The sequence below is a fragment of the Myotis brandtii genome, unplaced genomic scaffold (genome assembly GCF_000412655.1).
Source record: "Myotis brandtii unplaced genomic scaffold, ASM41265v1 scaffold82, whole genome shotgun sequence".
NCBI classification, from domain to species: domain Eukaryota; kingdom Metazoa; phylum Chordata; class Mammalia; order Chiroptera; family Vespertilionidae; genus Myotis; species Myotis brandtii.
Genome location: NW_005371324.1, coordinates 460266 through 476617, shown reverse-complemented (window position 1 = coordinate 476617; position 16352 = coordinate 460266). Strand labels below are relative to the sequence as shown.

General features: G+C 38.3%; 1 protein-coding gene across 1 annotated transcript in view; it reads right to left on the bottom strand.

Moving 5' to 3' along the window:
- The window catches only part of LGR5 (leucine-rich repeat containing G protein-coupled receptor 5), a 151402-nt gene that overhangs the window by 88078 nt on the left and 46972 nt on the right, over window positions 1-16352 (bottom strand). The window contains exon 2 of the mRNA XM_014531688.1: window positions 4714-4785. Within this exon, the coding sequence (XP_014387174.1) occupies window positions 4714-4785 (72 nt within the window). The remainder of the gene's footprint in view (window positions 1-4713; window positions 4786-16352) is intronic.

Sequence of the window (16352 nt, the reverse complement as noted above, 5' to 3'; positions counted from 1 at the left end):
GAGAGGGAGAGAGAGATAGAAACATCAATAATGAGAGAGAATCATTGATTGGCTGCCTCCTGCACATCCCTTACTGGGGATTGAGCCTGCCACCCAGGCATGTTGCCCCTGACCAGAATCGAACCACGAACCCTTCAGTCCACAGGCCGATGCTCTATCCACTGAGCAAAACTGGCCAGGGCTACTTTATTATTTTTTTAAAGACTCAAAACAAATTTTATTTTTTCCCTTTTTATTGAATTTATTGGGTGACACTGATTAACAAAATTATACAGGTTTCAGGTGCAGAATTCTACAACACATCATCTGTACACTGCATTGTGTGTTCACCATCCCAAGTCAAGCCTCCGTCCATTACCATTTATCTGTCTATATACCCTCCTCCACCTTGCTTAATGCCCCTTCCCCCGGCAATCATCACACTGTTGTCTGTGTCCATAAGTTTTTAAACTATGGCACTGTTGATAAGTTCCAGTGATGAATGAGGAATGAACCATGGCTGTCTACAGGTTTAAAACATAGTTAAATAAATTAAACTAGGAATATGATATACAGGGTGGGGCAAAAGTAGGTTTACAGTTGTGAGTAGGCAAAACAGAGTTTATTGTATCATTATTTGTTAATGATTGTATTATTTTCCATACGAACATAATGTAAACTTACTTTCACCCCACCCTGTATTGGGAAATGAACAGTAAGGGGAAGAGTGGTAACTTGGATTTATTAACTGTGATTTTTAAAAATTGAGTTTTGGGGTGAGAGTTTTATTTAATAGATAAAGAGGTAAAGCACAGAGATGAGCAGAATAAACTAAATGAAAGAATACTTTCAGAACAATGCCTTAATTGTCATAACGAAAGTACATATTCACACACACACACACACACACACACACACACACACACACAATGACAGCTATCTAAATGTCTGTATCCAGCTGTATGTTTGGTCATTTGTTAGTTCAGTTAGAATCCTATATGAAATATGCTGCTTAATTATATGCATAGATATGGAACAACATTAATTAAGATTTTGTACCTGTTGAGCAATGCTAAATTGATGAAATTCTACACCTGGAAATTCTGATGACACTTTTCTCATAGCCAATATGTAATACTAGTGAATGAATAACCTGGATATCCAATCCCTATCTCCTAGGTAGATAGCTCTTGGTTGCTTTCTCTCTCATTCCTTCTTTTTCATTCCCTCACATATACACATAGACAGACACACTATTATTACGAAACTCAGTTCAAACAACACTTTAAAGTGTTCCACTGTGTAACCCTAGCTGGTTTGGCTAATGGATAGAGCATCAGCCTGCGGACTGAAGGGGTCCCAGGTTTGATTCCGGTCAAGGGCACATGCCTGGGTTGCCGGCTCGATCCCCAGTGGGGGGCGTGCAGGAGGCAGCTGACTGATCAATGATTCTCTCTCATCATTGATGTTTCTATCTCTCTCTCCCTCTCTGAAATCAATAAAAATATATCTATAATAATAAAAGCATAATATGCTAATTAGACTGGACATCCTTCCAGACAAAGCTGGGGCTGCCAAGGAAGCCCAGGCTGCGAGGGAAGCCTGGGTCCTGGGTGCCAGAAGGAAGCGGGTGCCGGCAGCCAGGGGAAGGAAGGCCCTCTTTTGCACGAATTTTGTGCATTGGGCCTCTAGTATATATATAAAAATAATGTGTTCCACTGTGTAAACTACTGTGCTAGGCACTGTCGAGGGAAAGAAAAGCACAGATTAAATACGCAATTCCTAAACTTCTTTCTATTTTCTGAGTCTGGCTCTGAAAGTGAGTTTGGATCTTAGCTCTGGCACATTCTGACTTCATTGTCTTGGCAAGTTCCTTATTTCTCTGTACTTTAGTTTTGTAAAAAATATCGTGAACTGGCCTGGCCAGTGTGACTCAGTGGTTGAGTGTTGACCTGTGAACTCGGAGGTCACGATTCAATTCCCGGTGACGGCACATAACCTGGGCTGTGGGCTTGATCCCCAGCATGGGGCATGCAGGAGGCAGCCGATCAATGATTCTTTCTCATCATTGATGTTTTTATCTCTCCCTCTCCCTTCCTCTCTGAAATCAATAAAAATATATTTTCAAAAAATCTGTGAACTGGAAATAATACCTAACTTTATGGGGTTAGTAAGAGGATTCAATGCGATAGTATGGGTAAAATATTTTGCACAATGTAAACTATTACTGTTGTCATTATAATTATATTATTTTGAAGATTTTATATTCTAGAAGAGAACATAGACTTAAACATAGGTAAATCTAATAGAAACAATTAACAACGTAACAAAGGCAACCCATAAATTTAGCCTGGGGAATAAAGTAATAAACCAAGCAGAGTTGATCATTTTTCCAGGTTCTATAAATACTACCCCCTTTTGCCACTAAATAAATAATGATGTCTTCAAAACATGTTAGATGCAACACAGAATTATATATGGGAAAGTGGTCTTTAAATTCAGCAAGTTGGCCAGCTCAGCAGAGGGAATTCAAGAACAGAATGAGAAAATGGAATGAACAGTCTTAAAAAGGTGTCCTCTATTTCTGAAATTCTGATTCCATGGTCAAGATACTTGATGGAGTTTCCAGAGATATAAAAAAAAGGCAATTCAGAAAAACAGCATTTTCAAATAGTAGTTCCCTCCCTCTCTTTCTTCCTGATTTTTCTCAATTGTCTTTTGAAAAACTGGCCTTGGAAGAGAATGAACATTCACCTCATGAAGAAAGGAGTTATTTTGAATAAGTTGGGTCATTGAGGGAGGAATTCTATTAAATAAAGTCCTTGGGGAAGTGAATTATTGTTGATTCAGTTTGTGGTATTAAGTTGGGGTGTCCTTCTTCCATTACATATTAAGGAAATTAAAGAGAAAAGGATAGGAAATGAATGCCTTAAAAATATGAGGATAAAGAGGACTAAGTATTGTATATTAATTATGGTGAGGGTGGGAGGATAAGGATGTAAATAAGAAAATAACCTTGATGTTTGAAATTTACTAAAATTAATTTTTAAAAATATTGGCTAATGTCAACTAATCTGTTACTTTTATCTAAGGCAGCTAACTTCTATAAGAAGCTCCTTTTACACATTTTTCTTTTTTTATTAGTTCATTCATTCATCAAAAATTTATTATGTATTGCATACCAGCTGTGATGAAGACAGACATTATCCCAACCTTGATGAAGGTTAAACTTTAGTCACAAGAAGGGCCAGAGATAGCCCTCGCTGGTTTGGCTCAGTGGATAAAACATCGGCCCGTGGACTGAAAGGTTGCAGGTTTGATTCCAGTCAAGGGAACGTATCTCGGTTGCAGGTGCATGCGAGAGGCAACCAATTGATGTGTCTCTCTTACATTGATGTTTCTCTGTCTCACCCCCTCCCTTCCACTCTCTCTCTCTAAAAAAAAACAAAAACAAAAAAAAAACAATAGAAAAATAGCCTCAGGTAAGGAGAAAAAAGAAAAAAATGGCCAGAGATAAAAGAAAAGAAAAAAAAAGGCTCCTGAATAACCCACAGTGAAAATCCATTCATTGAATGAGTAAAACCTACTGTACAGTCCAGTGATCTAAGCCTCCCCAGCAAACCCCTCCATAACAATGTAGGTACATTCAGCTGATTTAAGTATTAAAACAATAGCATTTGTTAAAAATATAATGCTACCAAAATAAATATAAACTAAAGGGGAGAAATTTGAATATTATCCTTTTTGGGGAAAAAGAGATTGATGTAATGTCATTTGATTATGATGGAACATTCTTTCTACCTCCCATAGAGGATCGTGTGGTGCATCAACAATTTAAATTACTCCCCAAATCGGACCCTGACTTTTAGGATTTATAAAAAACAAGTATTTTAAAAAGAGGTCATTGCCTAAACAATTCCTTTAATCAGAAATCAGAGGATTTACTCAACGGATGGTGCCAAACTTTCTTCATGAAGACTACCATGGTACTTCACTTCCTTAGTCCCCATCACTCAAAAGGGTAAGAGGATCAAATTAATTTTTAAATGCAGATTTTTGGTTTATACAGTTCTTTTTCATCTTCTGGAAATTGATTACGAGACTTAATCAAGATTCCTCTGTGTATCATTAGCCAATTTAGCTTCCTTGTTTTTAATTTAATTTTTTCCCCCCACAGTGAATTTAGGAGAGCATGGTTCTAAGTCTATGGTGGATTTCATGCTTTTCTGTTCAAGCCTTGAGGGAAGCTAAATTTAAAAGTAGGAAAATAGTAATTAAAAGTGATCAGGACAAAAAGCTTTGGTGCTATGAAATGTGGACTCCCTGACCCAAACCGAACCAAGCAGCAGTTTTTGGTTTTGATTATAGCTTTTCTTACTATTTTAATAAACATGAACCAGCATTCAAACTTTTAATATCCTGCTGCTTAACTATTTCCAAAGAGCCATCCAGCTCTTTTAAACGGCCTTTTGTTTTAAAATTTTAATTTGTTTGGCCCAGTCTCACCTTAGAATGCCGTAGCCTCATGGTAAACTCTTTTATAAGTTGATTTCCAGAATCACAAGCAATTCTTCTATTTCCCCCTCCCAACTAAGTGCTTCCTCATGTGCCAAAATTGTTGGTGCTGACAGCTTTCCTGCCTTGTTTTATCTGGTTCCCACAGTAAGTCTGAGAGACAAACACAAGAATGTGTCCAGCGCTGACTGGACGCATCGTGGCCACAGTGATACTTACAGCTCCTCTAGGAAGCGGAGGCTGTGCAGAGGACTCGGGGGCAGCTGACTGATGTTGTTCATGCTGAGGTCTCTGGAGAGGAAAACAGACAGCGTGTGAGGAGCGGCGTCTGCCACTGCAAGGGAATCCAGCTGTTCAGTTCACACATCTTCAAGCAGTAGAGCCAAATGAACTCATTCTTTTGCTTGACAAATACATCGCGATTGTGCACCTTAAACATATTCCTACCCTACCCCCCCACCTTCCCCACCACCAGGGGCTCTCTATCAAGTTAGAGACCCTAGGAGGAGCTTATATGGATTCAAAACGATTGAGACCATTCATGGGCATGGTTGTAATTCTTCAGGTTTAAGACTACGTGATTAGGACGGCAAGGAAAGGCATAACTCTGTGCTAGACATAACTCAACGCCGTGTCTTGCTTTACATTTTGTGACAAAGAGAAATGTCTTCACCATGCAACGCTGGAAGTCCTGCCTCTCTGGGGCTATAAGCACCTTGTAAAAACAAATGTTTTGATTCAAAGAAACTTAAAAAAACAAAACAAAACCAAACAAGACAAAAAGCCTATTCCCTCCTTCTAACATGTTCCTTTTACAGGTTCTCGGATTGCATTAAATAAGTGAAATGAACCATAAAACAAGGGTGTAATGCGATCCTGCTCTGTAGCACACTTCCTGCTGGGCCTGCACAGTAGTTCCTGGCACAGGAAACAACAAGCCACTTTGGGCAGAACTCAATCAATTTTTGTTTTAAGAGAAACTCCATGTAATTAGATTTTATTCTGTTTTATTTTTCTGGTTAAAACATTTTTTTTTTTTTACTGTGTCCCACATAATCCTACAGCATCACTGGTATATGCCATCTGTATCTCAGCTCCCCAAAGATGGCTAGACAGATTCTAATCAAGACCAACTAAGACTTTATGTAACAGTCAGCTGAAGGTTGACTTAAAAAAAACACTCATTGCTCACACCCGAAGATTCCAATCTAATGCCATTGAAATCTCAGACCAGGTCTACATGCTTAAAGTTTATCTTGCGATGCACAATGAGCTTCATATTTATTCTTTCCATATTGATTTAATTGGCATAGAACATTGTATTAGGCGTACAACATAATGTGATATATGTACATATTGTGAAGTGATTACCACAACAAGTTTAGTTAGCATCCATCACCATTCATATTGACAAAACTTGTTTTCTCGTGACGAGACCTTGAAAGATTTATCTCACAGCAACTTTCGAATACACAATACAGTATTGTTAATACGAGTCACTATGCTGTACATTACATTCCCAGGAATTATTTATCTTATAACTGGAAGTTTGTCTTTTGCCAACCTTCACCCTTTCACCCATTAGCTTTATTGGAAAAAAAAATCTGGATTTTTCTGTTATTGAAGGGGCTACATCCATTGCACACAACCAGCTGATTTCATTGAGGCTAAGAACTGAGGAATCATTCACTTTCTGACTTTAAAAAGTCACTAGTGGGAGCACTTTAGATCCTGCTTCCCAGCAATTGTCCTCAGATTTGGCCCAAATGAACTCTTATAAAAATAAAAGTCACCAATGTGTACAAGGAAGATAAAATACTCTGCTAAATGTTTTAGAGTGTGGTAAAAAAGCAGAGTTGTTAATCTTAATGTTGGTGAACAATAATATAGCTGAGTTAAATGCTATGTTCTCAAGTTAAAACTAAACCATGCCAAAAATCTACATTTTTCTGGCATTATCTAGATAAGAGAGCCAAATAACTGATTAGCATTTTCAGGGTTTTTTTTTGTGTGCAGATATTTCTCTGAAGTAGTAAAGTTGTTTAGTTCCCTGAACAGACATGGATTCAATTAATTAATGCAGTTTCTGGATTCCTCACAGTGACTACGGGATCTCTTCAAAGACTTGCTATTTCTCAGGGATATTCACTTGTTTGCTAACTGCTATCCCACTTACTTCCTGAAGAGGACCCAGGTGGTTTGCTTGTGGAGCATGTTGATTGGTCACCTAGATTGAACCAGTCTCAGCATCGAGACAGCTGGCGTGGAGAGTGTTGACTTTCCTCTCCCCTGAAATATTCCTGAGTGATGTGCAAATCAGTTTGGGACAAGCATTAATCTTGTCTATGTGCAGAAAGCTCTAAGCAGAACGAGGAAATTTACACATTAAGGAGATTCATAAGCACTCCGCATTATTCCCGGATTTTAGGTCCCTGGAAGAGAAGCTTACATAAGCCTTCACTCTCAGGTTCCCACTGGAGCTCGTTGAGGGTGGAGCGGCAGAAAGAGTGCAGGCGTTGTCAGGGTAGAGTGTCAGGTTCAGTGTCTCGGGTTTGAATTCAGACCTCTCCGTTCACTAGCTGTATGATCTTGGAAAATTATCCTCCCTGTGCAGGCTTCCTCATATTTAAAAAAGGTGTCTCTACATTAATAGTTTGAAACCCTATGATTAGCTGTTTCCAATGAGAAGAGAGTGACTTAATTTTCTTCTTAAAAGGGAGAGTACCTCCCTTTCCAACAGGAATTAAGAACTTCTCTGTGTTACCTGACATGTGGTTCCTCTTAGAAAATGAGCTAGTATTGCTAAACCAAAACCTTATCACCTGTTTTTGATAAGGTTTCAAATAAAAGAGTTTGATAAGGTGTTTGATAAAAGAGTTTCCAGCAATGCATATAAGCCTAAAGCAGAAATAATTTTTTAAAATGACAATTTAATGTAAAATGAAATAGGCCTTTAAAATATAAATTCAAAGTGGGTAAGGTAAAATGTAATTTGTTTTTATTCACTTTTTCCTCCTCTGTGTAAAAGACCAAATTTTTAAAATTTCTAACTTGCTGTGGACTTATATTGTTATAAAATATAATAAAAATTAATTATAAAAAAGTAAAATAAAAACACAAAGATATACAAAATAGAAGCCTCAATATTTTGTTACATAATTCAATAGAGATTATTTAATTACTATAAAAGTTCCTAAACCTTTACTTTCAAATTCTTTTTAAAAAATATTTTTTTATTGATTTCAGAGAGAAAGGGAGAGGGAGAAAGAGATAGAAACATCAATGATGAGAAAGAATCATTGATTGGCTGGCTCCTCCCCGCTCCACACAGGGGATCGAGCCTACAAATCAGGCATGTGCCCTTGACAGGAATCGAACCTGGGACCCTTCAGTCCGCAGGCCGATGCGCTATCCACTGAGCCAAACTGGCGAGGGCTACTTTCAAATTCTTATCGGTTGTGAATCAGTAAAAACACAGCCATGGCCTGGCTGGTGTGACTCAGTGGTTGAGTGCCGACCTATGAACCAGATCACAGTTCGATTCCTGGTTAGAGCACATGCCGGGTTGCCGGCTCGATCCCCTTTAAGTGGAGAATGAATCCAAGTCATCTTCAACTTGTCCTTTTTCCACTGTCCCTACGTCCATAAGGCACCCAGTGTTACTTCTACTACAGATCTTGCTTCTGGGTCTGGTCTCTCTTTCTTCTTGATAACTGCTTACTGTGTGTCTTCATTCTAGGTCATCTCCTATACCATGGCCAGAGAGGTCATCCTGAAAAGTTCATCTGATGGTCACTCCACTCAAACCCACTGTCAGCCAATAGCAAAGACATCCCCTTAGGTGGATGATTTGGAAAAGGGCTCCTCCTCTGGAGGTGTACTAGTCTGTACATTACAGAAAAGATCTTTCTCCCACTGAAGGAGCCACAGAGTGGGGTGGATGCCTTGGCAAGCAGAGCTTGGCCTGGAGCTCAGCCCCCATGGAGGAGCCCCTGCTCAGCTGTAGCCATATGGGACTCCCCTGTCTGAGAACTTTTGCTGGCTCCAGGCCTCTTCGAGGAACTAATGCCCACATTTTTTAGGCTTTACACCATCTGGCCTAATATTTGTTTCCACCTTGATTTGATGTCACTTGTCTCTGTGCAATGTGTGCTCTGGTTACACTGAAACTCTTGCTGTTCCTCTGTGAATGTCTCTGTCTTTACACATCTGATTCTCTTTTTCCAGAATACACGAGTCTCTGTATTTCCAAATTACCACTCCAGTGCTCTCTCGCTTCCCTCCCCCCATTTAAAATCTAGCTTAACAGACCCTGTGTTTCTGACACAACCTCTTATCTTTCTAGTTTAGTTGTTCTCTATTTTAACTTTTAGTCCTTTGATATTTCCAGTATCAAAGCCTTGTTTTAGCCTAAGAGCCTAGCTTAGATCATGCATTGATCACCTGGATCAGTATCTCACTAACATACTCAACTCCCTAGTCCCCATCTTCTGTTTCACTCTCCTGGCAAAACTCCAGCTCTGGAAAAACACCATAATTCTTCCTCTCTGTTACTATCCCAGGGTACTGAGTGATACTAGAAAATAAAAACTCACAAATGTGCAGATTAGTGACTATAAATTCATGGTCTTTGTGGGTTCTCAACACTGCTGCACAATCCTGTTATTTGTTATTGCTCAATTTACTCCCACAGGGACTGTTGCCAACCTTTACCACTTGCCTCAAACCTCTTAATCAACAACCACCCCCATTATGGGATACCTTCTCTGTACTTCATGGAAATAAATGGAATTCTTCAGACCACCAAACATGTTATTGGCCAAATCCTTGTTCTCTTTTATCACCTGCTTACTATACCTATACTTTTCTCCTGGTTCAGTCTTGCTCCTGAATCCCATTCCCTCTCTGATGCTTCAGCACATCACTCCATGAATAATTCCTTTGATTTCCTGTAGTTTTTATCCTCTTCTCCTTCCCATTCACTGTGTAGATATAGTTAAGTCTTTTCCATGACTGAAACAAAAGGAAAACAGGATCTCTCAATCCCATGTCTTCCTCTACCTGTTACTCAATCTTTCTCATTCCCTTTGGGGTTGTTTCTGGTCTACAATTATACTCTCCACTTCCCATTTCCTTTCTGACCATAACACATAAACTTCCATCCCTACACTCCAATAAAACTGCTCTTGCCAAAGAAACAGTGACCTCCATACTGTCAAATCTGATGAACACATGACTTACTGGGCCTCTCTCTTGCATTAGATGTGCTCTTTCTGGAAATTACGCTCTATTGTTTCCAAGTCATCATTCTCTCAGGACTCTTTTCATACTTTCCCAATCTTTCCACTTTATAGACTCCTTTGTGGAATTTTCTTGTATCTACTCCTTAAATGTCAGTGTTCTCTGGAGTTGTGCCCTTGGCCTAGAGCTCTTCAATCTCTACCCTCTCTTCTTGGAGGCTATTACTTACTCTCAGGGGTTTAAGTATCACTTAAAAATCCATAACCTTCCAAATCCATATTCCTACTCTTAATCTCTCTCCTAAGTTTCAGAATCATATAACTCACTTTCAGATATGTCCACTTAGCAATCTTACAGGAATGCACCATGTCAAAAATGGGAAAAAACATTTTTTTTTTCTATTCCAAACTTGCTTGTTCTTCTCAGAGCTAGTTTTTAGTTAATGCCACAACTGTCTTCCAGTTTAAAAAGCCCAATTCTTGGATACTCTCCAAGCCTTCTTCCTTTTTTTTCATCAGCTCTGCCTATTCCTTTTTCTCTCTCCTTACTCTGCCCTGTTGCAGGCCCTAAGCCCTTCTGACCCAGGCACCTAAAATTGCCTTCCAATTCTGTGGCTGGCTGCTACCAGTCTTATCCCTTTAGACCAGTGGTTCTCAACCTGTGGGTCGCGACCCCTTTGGCGGTCGAACGACCCTTTCACAGGGGTCGCCTAAGACCATCCTGCATATCAGATATTTACATTACGATTTATAACAGTAGCAACATTACGGTTATGAAGTAGCAACAAAAATAATTTTATGGTTGGGTCACAACATGAGGAACTGTATTTAAAGGGCCAGAAGGTTAAGAACCACTGCTTTAGACCCACCTTCCAAATGGCAATGAGAATGATCTATAAAAAAATTCAGAATTAGACAAATCACCATCCTACTTAAAACCTTTCCAAATGAAATCCACATTTGTTAGTATTACACACGAGCTCCATTGTATAGCACACAGCTTTTCACCACTCTGGCACACGGATTCTAATTCATCCTTTAAGACCTGTGGTAGGGTGTCATCTCCTCCAGGAAACCTTCTCTGACCTCTAAGGTTAGTGTAAGTGATTTGCTCTCTGTCCTCCTTCTTCATTGCACACAGTAGGCTGTATTCAGGATCAGTGGACTTTTTTTTTGGTTCAATCACAGTACTTGTAGTGTTTAGCCAAGCCTGGCCATGTAGAAGATATTCAGTGAACGTTGAACTGAATCCTCTTCTATTTCCTCCTTCCTGTGAGTGAGCAAATGATCTTACCCATTAAAAATATTACATATAGCCCTAACCAGTTTGGCTCAGTGGATAGAGCGTCGGCCTGCGGACTGAAGGGTCCCAGGTTCGATTCTGGTGAAGGGCATGTACCTTGGTTGTGGTACATCCAAGGAGGCAGCTGATCGATGTTTCTCACTCATCGATGTTTCTAACTCTCTATTCCTCTCCCCTCCTCTCTGTAGAAAATCAATAAAATATATTTAAAAAATTGCACATATATATTACATATATATATATTACATATATATGTTTCAGAGAGAAAGGGAGAGGGAACAAAAGATAGAACCATCAATGATAAGAGAGTCATTGATTGGCTGCCTTCTGCACACCTCCTACTAGGGATCAAAGCCCACAACCCGGGCATGTATCCTAACTGGGAATCAAGCCGTGACCTCCTGGTTCATAGGTTGATGCTCAACCACTGAGCCACACTGGATAGGCCAATCTTACCCATTTAAAAAAAATTCCATGTTTCTCATCATATGGCTACGCTGCTCCTAAGTGTAAAGTATATAACCCTCTGGTATAAAACACTTTTGGAAACAAAACCCACTTTGTGTTGCATCTACCTTCCACAATGGTTTTTGCTCACAATTACAATTATGTTTTCTCTTTTGAGTCAATTATATTTGCTTTCTGTCCCAGGAATTCCTCAAAAATTCTCATTCCCCTTCTGCCCCCATGCCGCTATGCTGCTGCTACTGCTCTTCCCCCTCCTCCCTCTATCCTTCCCCTTCCTCTTCCTCCTCCTCCTTCTTTTGCTTTCTCCTCCTCTTTCCTTCTATGTTTCCTTTTCTCCTCCTTCTCCTGCTAAAATATCTTTCCTATCATTACTATGGATTTGTTGTGGGAAGGATGACTGCAGTAGGTACTTAGTCTGCCATCTTAAAATCCAGCCACACTGTCGATATTTGAGACTTGGTACACAAATCAGTGAACAAAGAGGCTGTTTCTTATAGTGTGACTATTAAACAAATTAAGAAAACAAAAACAAAAAATGATTCTTTAATCTCTGCCCCACTTGAAGACAAATATTTTCTTCTTTAGCAGCATGGAGCAATTCCTATTTCTTCTAAGTACAACCATTTAAAACTTGTCTTGGGAGATCCAGTAGCTTTTAGCTTTCTGCCAGAAACCTTTGTTAACAATGGATCCAGGCTGGAGCTGTTCCAGCACTTTTTAATTGATCACTTTTCAAATATGCCTCTGAAGATAAGCCATGAACTTCAAAAGGAAAGGTGCAGGCTTGCATAGCATTTTATGATAATATGAATAATGTTATTTCCAGGTACTTTTTTCATGTTATAGTTCTTTTTTTTCATCCTCACCCTGAGGAGTGAGGATATTTTTTCCATTGATTTTTTTTTTTTTTTTGAGAGTGGAAGGCAGAGGGGAGGGGAAGAGAGAAAGAAACATTGATGTGAGAGAAACACATTGATTGGTTCCCTTCCACATGCATCCCGACCTACCTGGGGCAGGGATCGAACCTACAACCCAGGTACATGCCCCCACCGGGAATTGAACCCAAGACTCTCTGGTGTGCAGGCCGACGCTCTAACCACTGAGCAACCGGCCAGAGCTATGTTATTGCTTTTAACTCTAAAACAATGTACCTTTGAAAATGATTTTTTACTGAAGTAAAGCATATATGGGAAAATGAATAAATCTTAAGTGTCCAACCTAATGGGTTTTCAGTGTGCACACACCCTGGTACTTGAGAGAGAGAACATTGCCATCTCCTCACAAGTTCCCTCCTGTTCCCAAGGAGCTAGTCTGCTCACTTTTACTAGTAATATTTTATATTAGGTTTTGCTTGGTTTTGATCTCTCTATAAATGGAATCATACAGTGCATAGTCGTGTGTTTTTTTTTAAGATTTTATTGTTAGGGCAGTTTTAGGTTCACAGGAAAATTGAGAGGCAACTACAGAGATTTCCCATATGCTCCCATACCCACATGTGCACAGCCTCCCCCATTATCAACATGGCCTACCAGAATGGTACATTTGTTACAACTGATGAACCTATTGACACACAACCACCCAAAGTCTGTAGTTTACATTAGCATTTACTCTTGGTGTTGTACATTCTATAGGTTTGGACAAATGTATAATGACATATATTCACTATAATAGCATCATACAGAGTATTTTCACTACACTAAAACCCCTCTGTGCTCTGTCTACTCATCCCTCCCCTCTCCTACTACCACGCTTGGCAATCACTGAACTTTTTACTGCCTCCATAGTCTTGCCTTTTTCCAGAATGCCATATGCTTGGAATCCTACCATATGTAGCCTTTTCTGATTGTTTTGTTTCCTTTCACTTAGTAATACAGAACATAGTTGGGTTTTTTCTTGCTCATTATGTTTATGAGATTTTTACATGTGTGGTTCATAGCAATAGTTTTTTTCTTTTCAATGCAATATAGTATCTCATTTTTATTATTATAACAACTGTTGGGTTGAAATTTGGGTTCTTTTTAGTTTGTGGCTATTATGAATAGTGCTGCTATAAACATTCTTAAATATGTCTTTTATTGAACATATTATATGTGTTCATTTCTGTTGGGTATACATCTAGGAGTGGAATTATTGGGTCTTGATGTATATATGTTAAACTTTACTATTAGAATCCTGTCAAATAGTTCTCTAAAGTGGTTTGATTGATTCATGCTTCTACCAGTACTGTAAGAGAATTCTAATTGTTTGACATCCAATTGTTTCCTTTTGTTATTACCAAAATTGGTATTATTTTTCTTTTAAATTTTAGTCATTTTGGTTAAATTACCATGATGTCTCACTGTGGTTTTAATTTGCATTTCCCTTGTATCTAAGAGAGTTGCATATCTTTTCATACAACTTTTGTCCATCAGGATATGAATTTTTACAAAGTGTCCGAAGAATATTTTGTCTTATTTGATGAACTTCATATTAAAAGCAAAACTTACTTGTTAAAAGTGGAACTATACATTGATATGTAAAGGACAAGCTAATAATCCTCTCATTCTTCTCCTCATGTAATTATTCTTCCAGAGGTTTCAAAGTGATTCTTTAAAATAGCCGACAGTGTAATAGTTAAGAGTGTGAATTCTGGCACTGTTCAGCCTTAGTTTGAGTCCTGGCTTTGTTATTTCTGAGCTGAACATTCAGCAAGTTACTTAACATCTCTGTGCCTCAGTTACCCAGCCTATAAAATGAAGATGATAATAATAATCTGCATTGTAGAATTGTTATGCAAAATAATTGAGCTAATATTTATAAAGTACTTAGTATTTGGCATAGTATAAGCACTACATATTTTGCTATCATCATTATTATAATCAAAACTCTTAATGTTTTTACAAAAACATTACCTGAAACTGTTACCTGTACAGACATAACAAGAGTAGGGAAATGTTAGCCAATTGTTGCTTATGGTTATCTTGAAAAATCAAAATTACAGGATAATTTAAAAAATGTTTAGAGATAGCTATCTTATGCTCTATTGGTCCCTTTGCTTTGTCAACAATTTTTAAATGGAAGCTTTAAAAGACAGGGTCTCAAAGCAAAGCTCATTTGAAAAAAATTACATTCTCATTCTCATCTCATAGATAGAAATTGTTCATGTGAGTGGGCATTCATCTGCCTTGTTTACAGCAAGAGAAGAGTTAGAAGTAGTTATTTGTGGGGAGATCACTTACTTAAAAACCTTATGTGCTTAGAACACACCCCAAAATAAAGAAATAAGCAAGAAGACAACCAAACCAAACCAAACCAACAATAACTAAAGCAAACCAAACCCTTTTGGGACAGTCAGAATCAAAAGCCCATGAAGTTAATCACGAATGTTTATGCACTTTTCTCAAAGGAAAAGGTCCTGATCAAGTGAACTATTTTTTATTTAGGCAATCTTGGTGCTTTTTTTGTTTTGTTTTGTTTTGAAATCCATAGCAACATGAAATCCATAGCAGTGGGAGGCAGACTCAACAAAGCTGGTAATGATGTGGGAATGCAGATGTAAGAATTACAATAATAATAGTTAATAACAATATCATCATCATAAAATGCACAGGTCTTTGATCATTCAGTGTCATTGTTATAGATATTTCAAAAGCTTTCAACCAATTTGGAATCAATTATCCCTCCAAGATAAAGTAGAACTTTATACATTCTAGAGGACTATCCAATAACCAAAAATCATCTGAAAGTTTAGGTATCTAGGAATACCATAAGGTTCTATCTCTCCTTCCTTTCTCTATTTTCTGTGAACAATTTCTAGCCTTGAACTTGTACCTGTGCAACAGATCTATATTTCTAACAGCTTTCTTTTATAACTTCTCCATGTGATTAATCAACCAGTTACCTAAAATGTAACGCATTATAAACTGAACTCATTTTCTCTTTTCCCCAAACCAGCTTTTCTCTTTTGTCTTCTCATCTTGATTAACGCATTCTTTCAAGCAACCAAGCTAGAAACTTAGAGTTTATTTATTTATGTTTTTACATTCTCTTACCATTCATCTTCACTCTCCTCTAAATGATCATTAGTCCTGTTGGTTATATCTCTGAAATATTTCTGGAATAATAATAACTAACATTTATTTGTGTCAAATAATACTAAGATTTATCTGGGACACACACACACACACACCCCAACAGAATCTAATGAATCTTTAGCTAAGAACCCATTTTATAGATGAAGAAACAGAGGCACATAAAACTTTAGCTTTCCCAGGGTGACACTAGCAGTAAGTGGCAGAGCCAGGGTCTGAACCAGGTCTGTCTGACTCCTAAGTTAATGGAATCAGCCACTTTGCAGCTACACTGTATACTGAAATCCATGCTTTAATTTCCAGTTTGTGTGTCCATAGCTTAAATTTAGGCCTTAATATTTGCTTGACCGTTTTCACTCCTAAGAAGTACCATGCATGTAGAGGGATGCCTCAGGGCAAGTCTCTCTATTTCTCTGCACCTGCTCACACCTTTGTGGCATCTCTGGCAGCTCTCACCTCTTGGCCAGTCCCTTCAAATGATCCTATTCAGACCACCTCTCTGGACCATCTATTCTACTTCCTTTGCCTTTGGACATCATCCTTTGGGTCCTGCTTAGCTCCATGGTCTACAGTCCCAGGTCTATCTCTCCTCTCACCCGGATTCCAGAATTCCAGTTGAAACCCTGGGCTTCCCACTTATCTCAAAGGGAAGATCAAGTCATTGCAATGAGTTCCTTTTTTTTTTTTTTTTTTTTTGCAATGAGTTCTTTTTTTAAAAAAACTATTTAAATTTATTTTATTTTTTTCAATCTTTAATTTCTTTATTAAGGTATTACA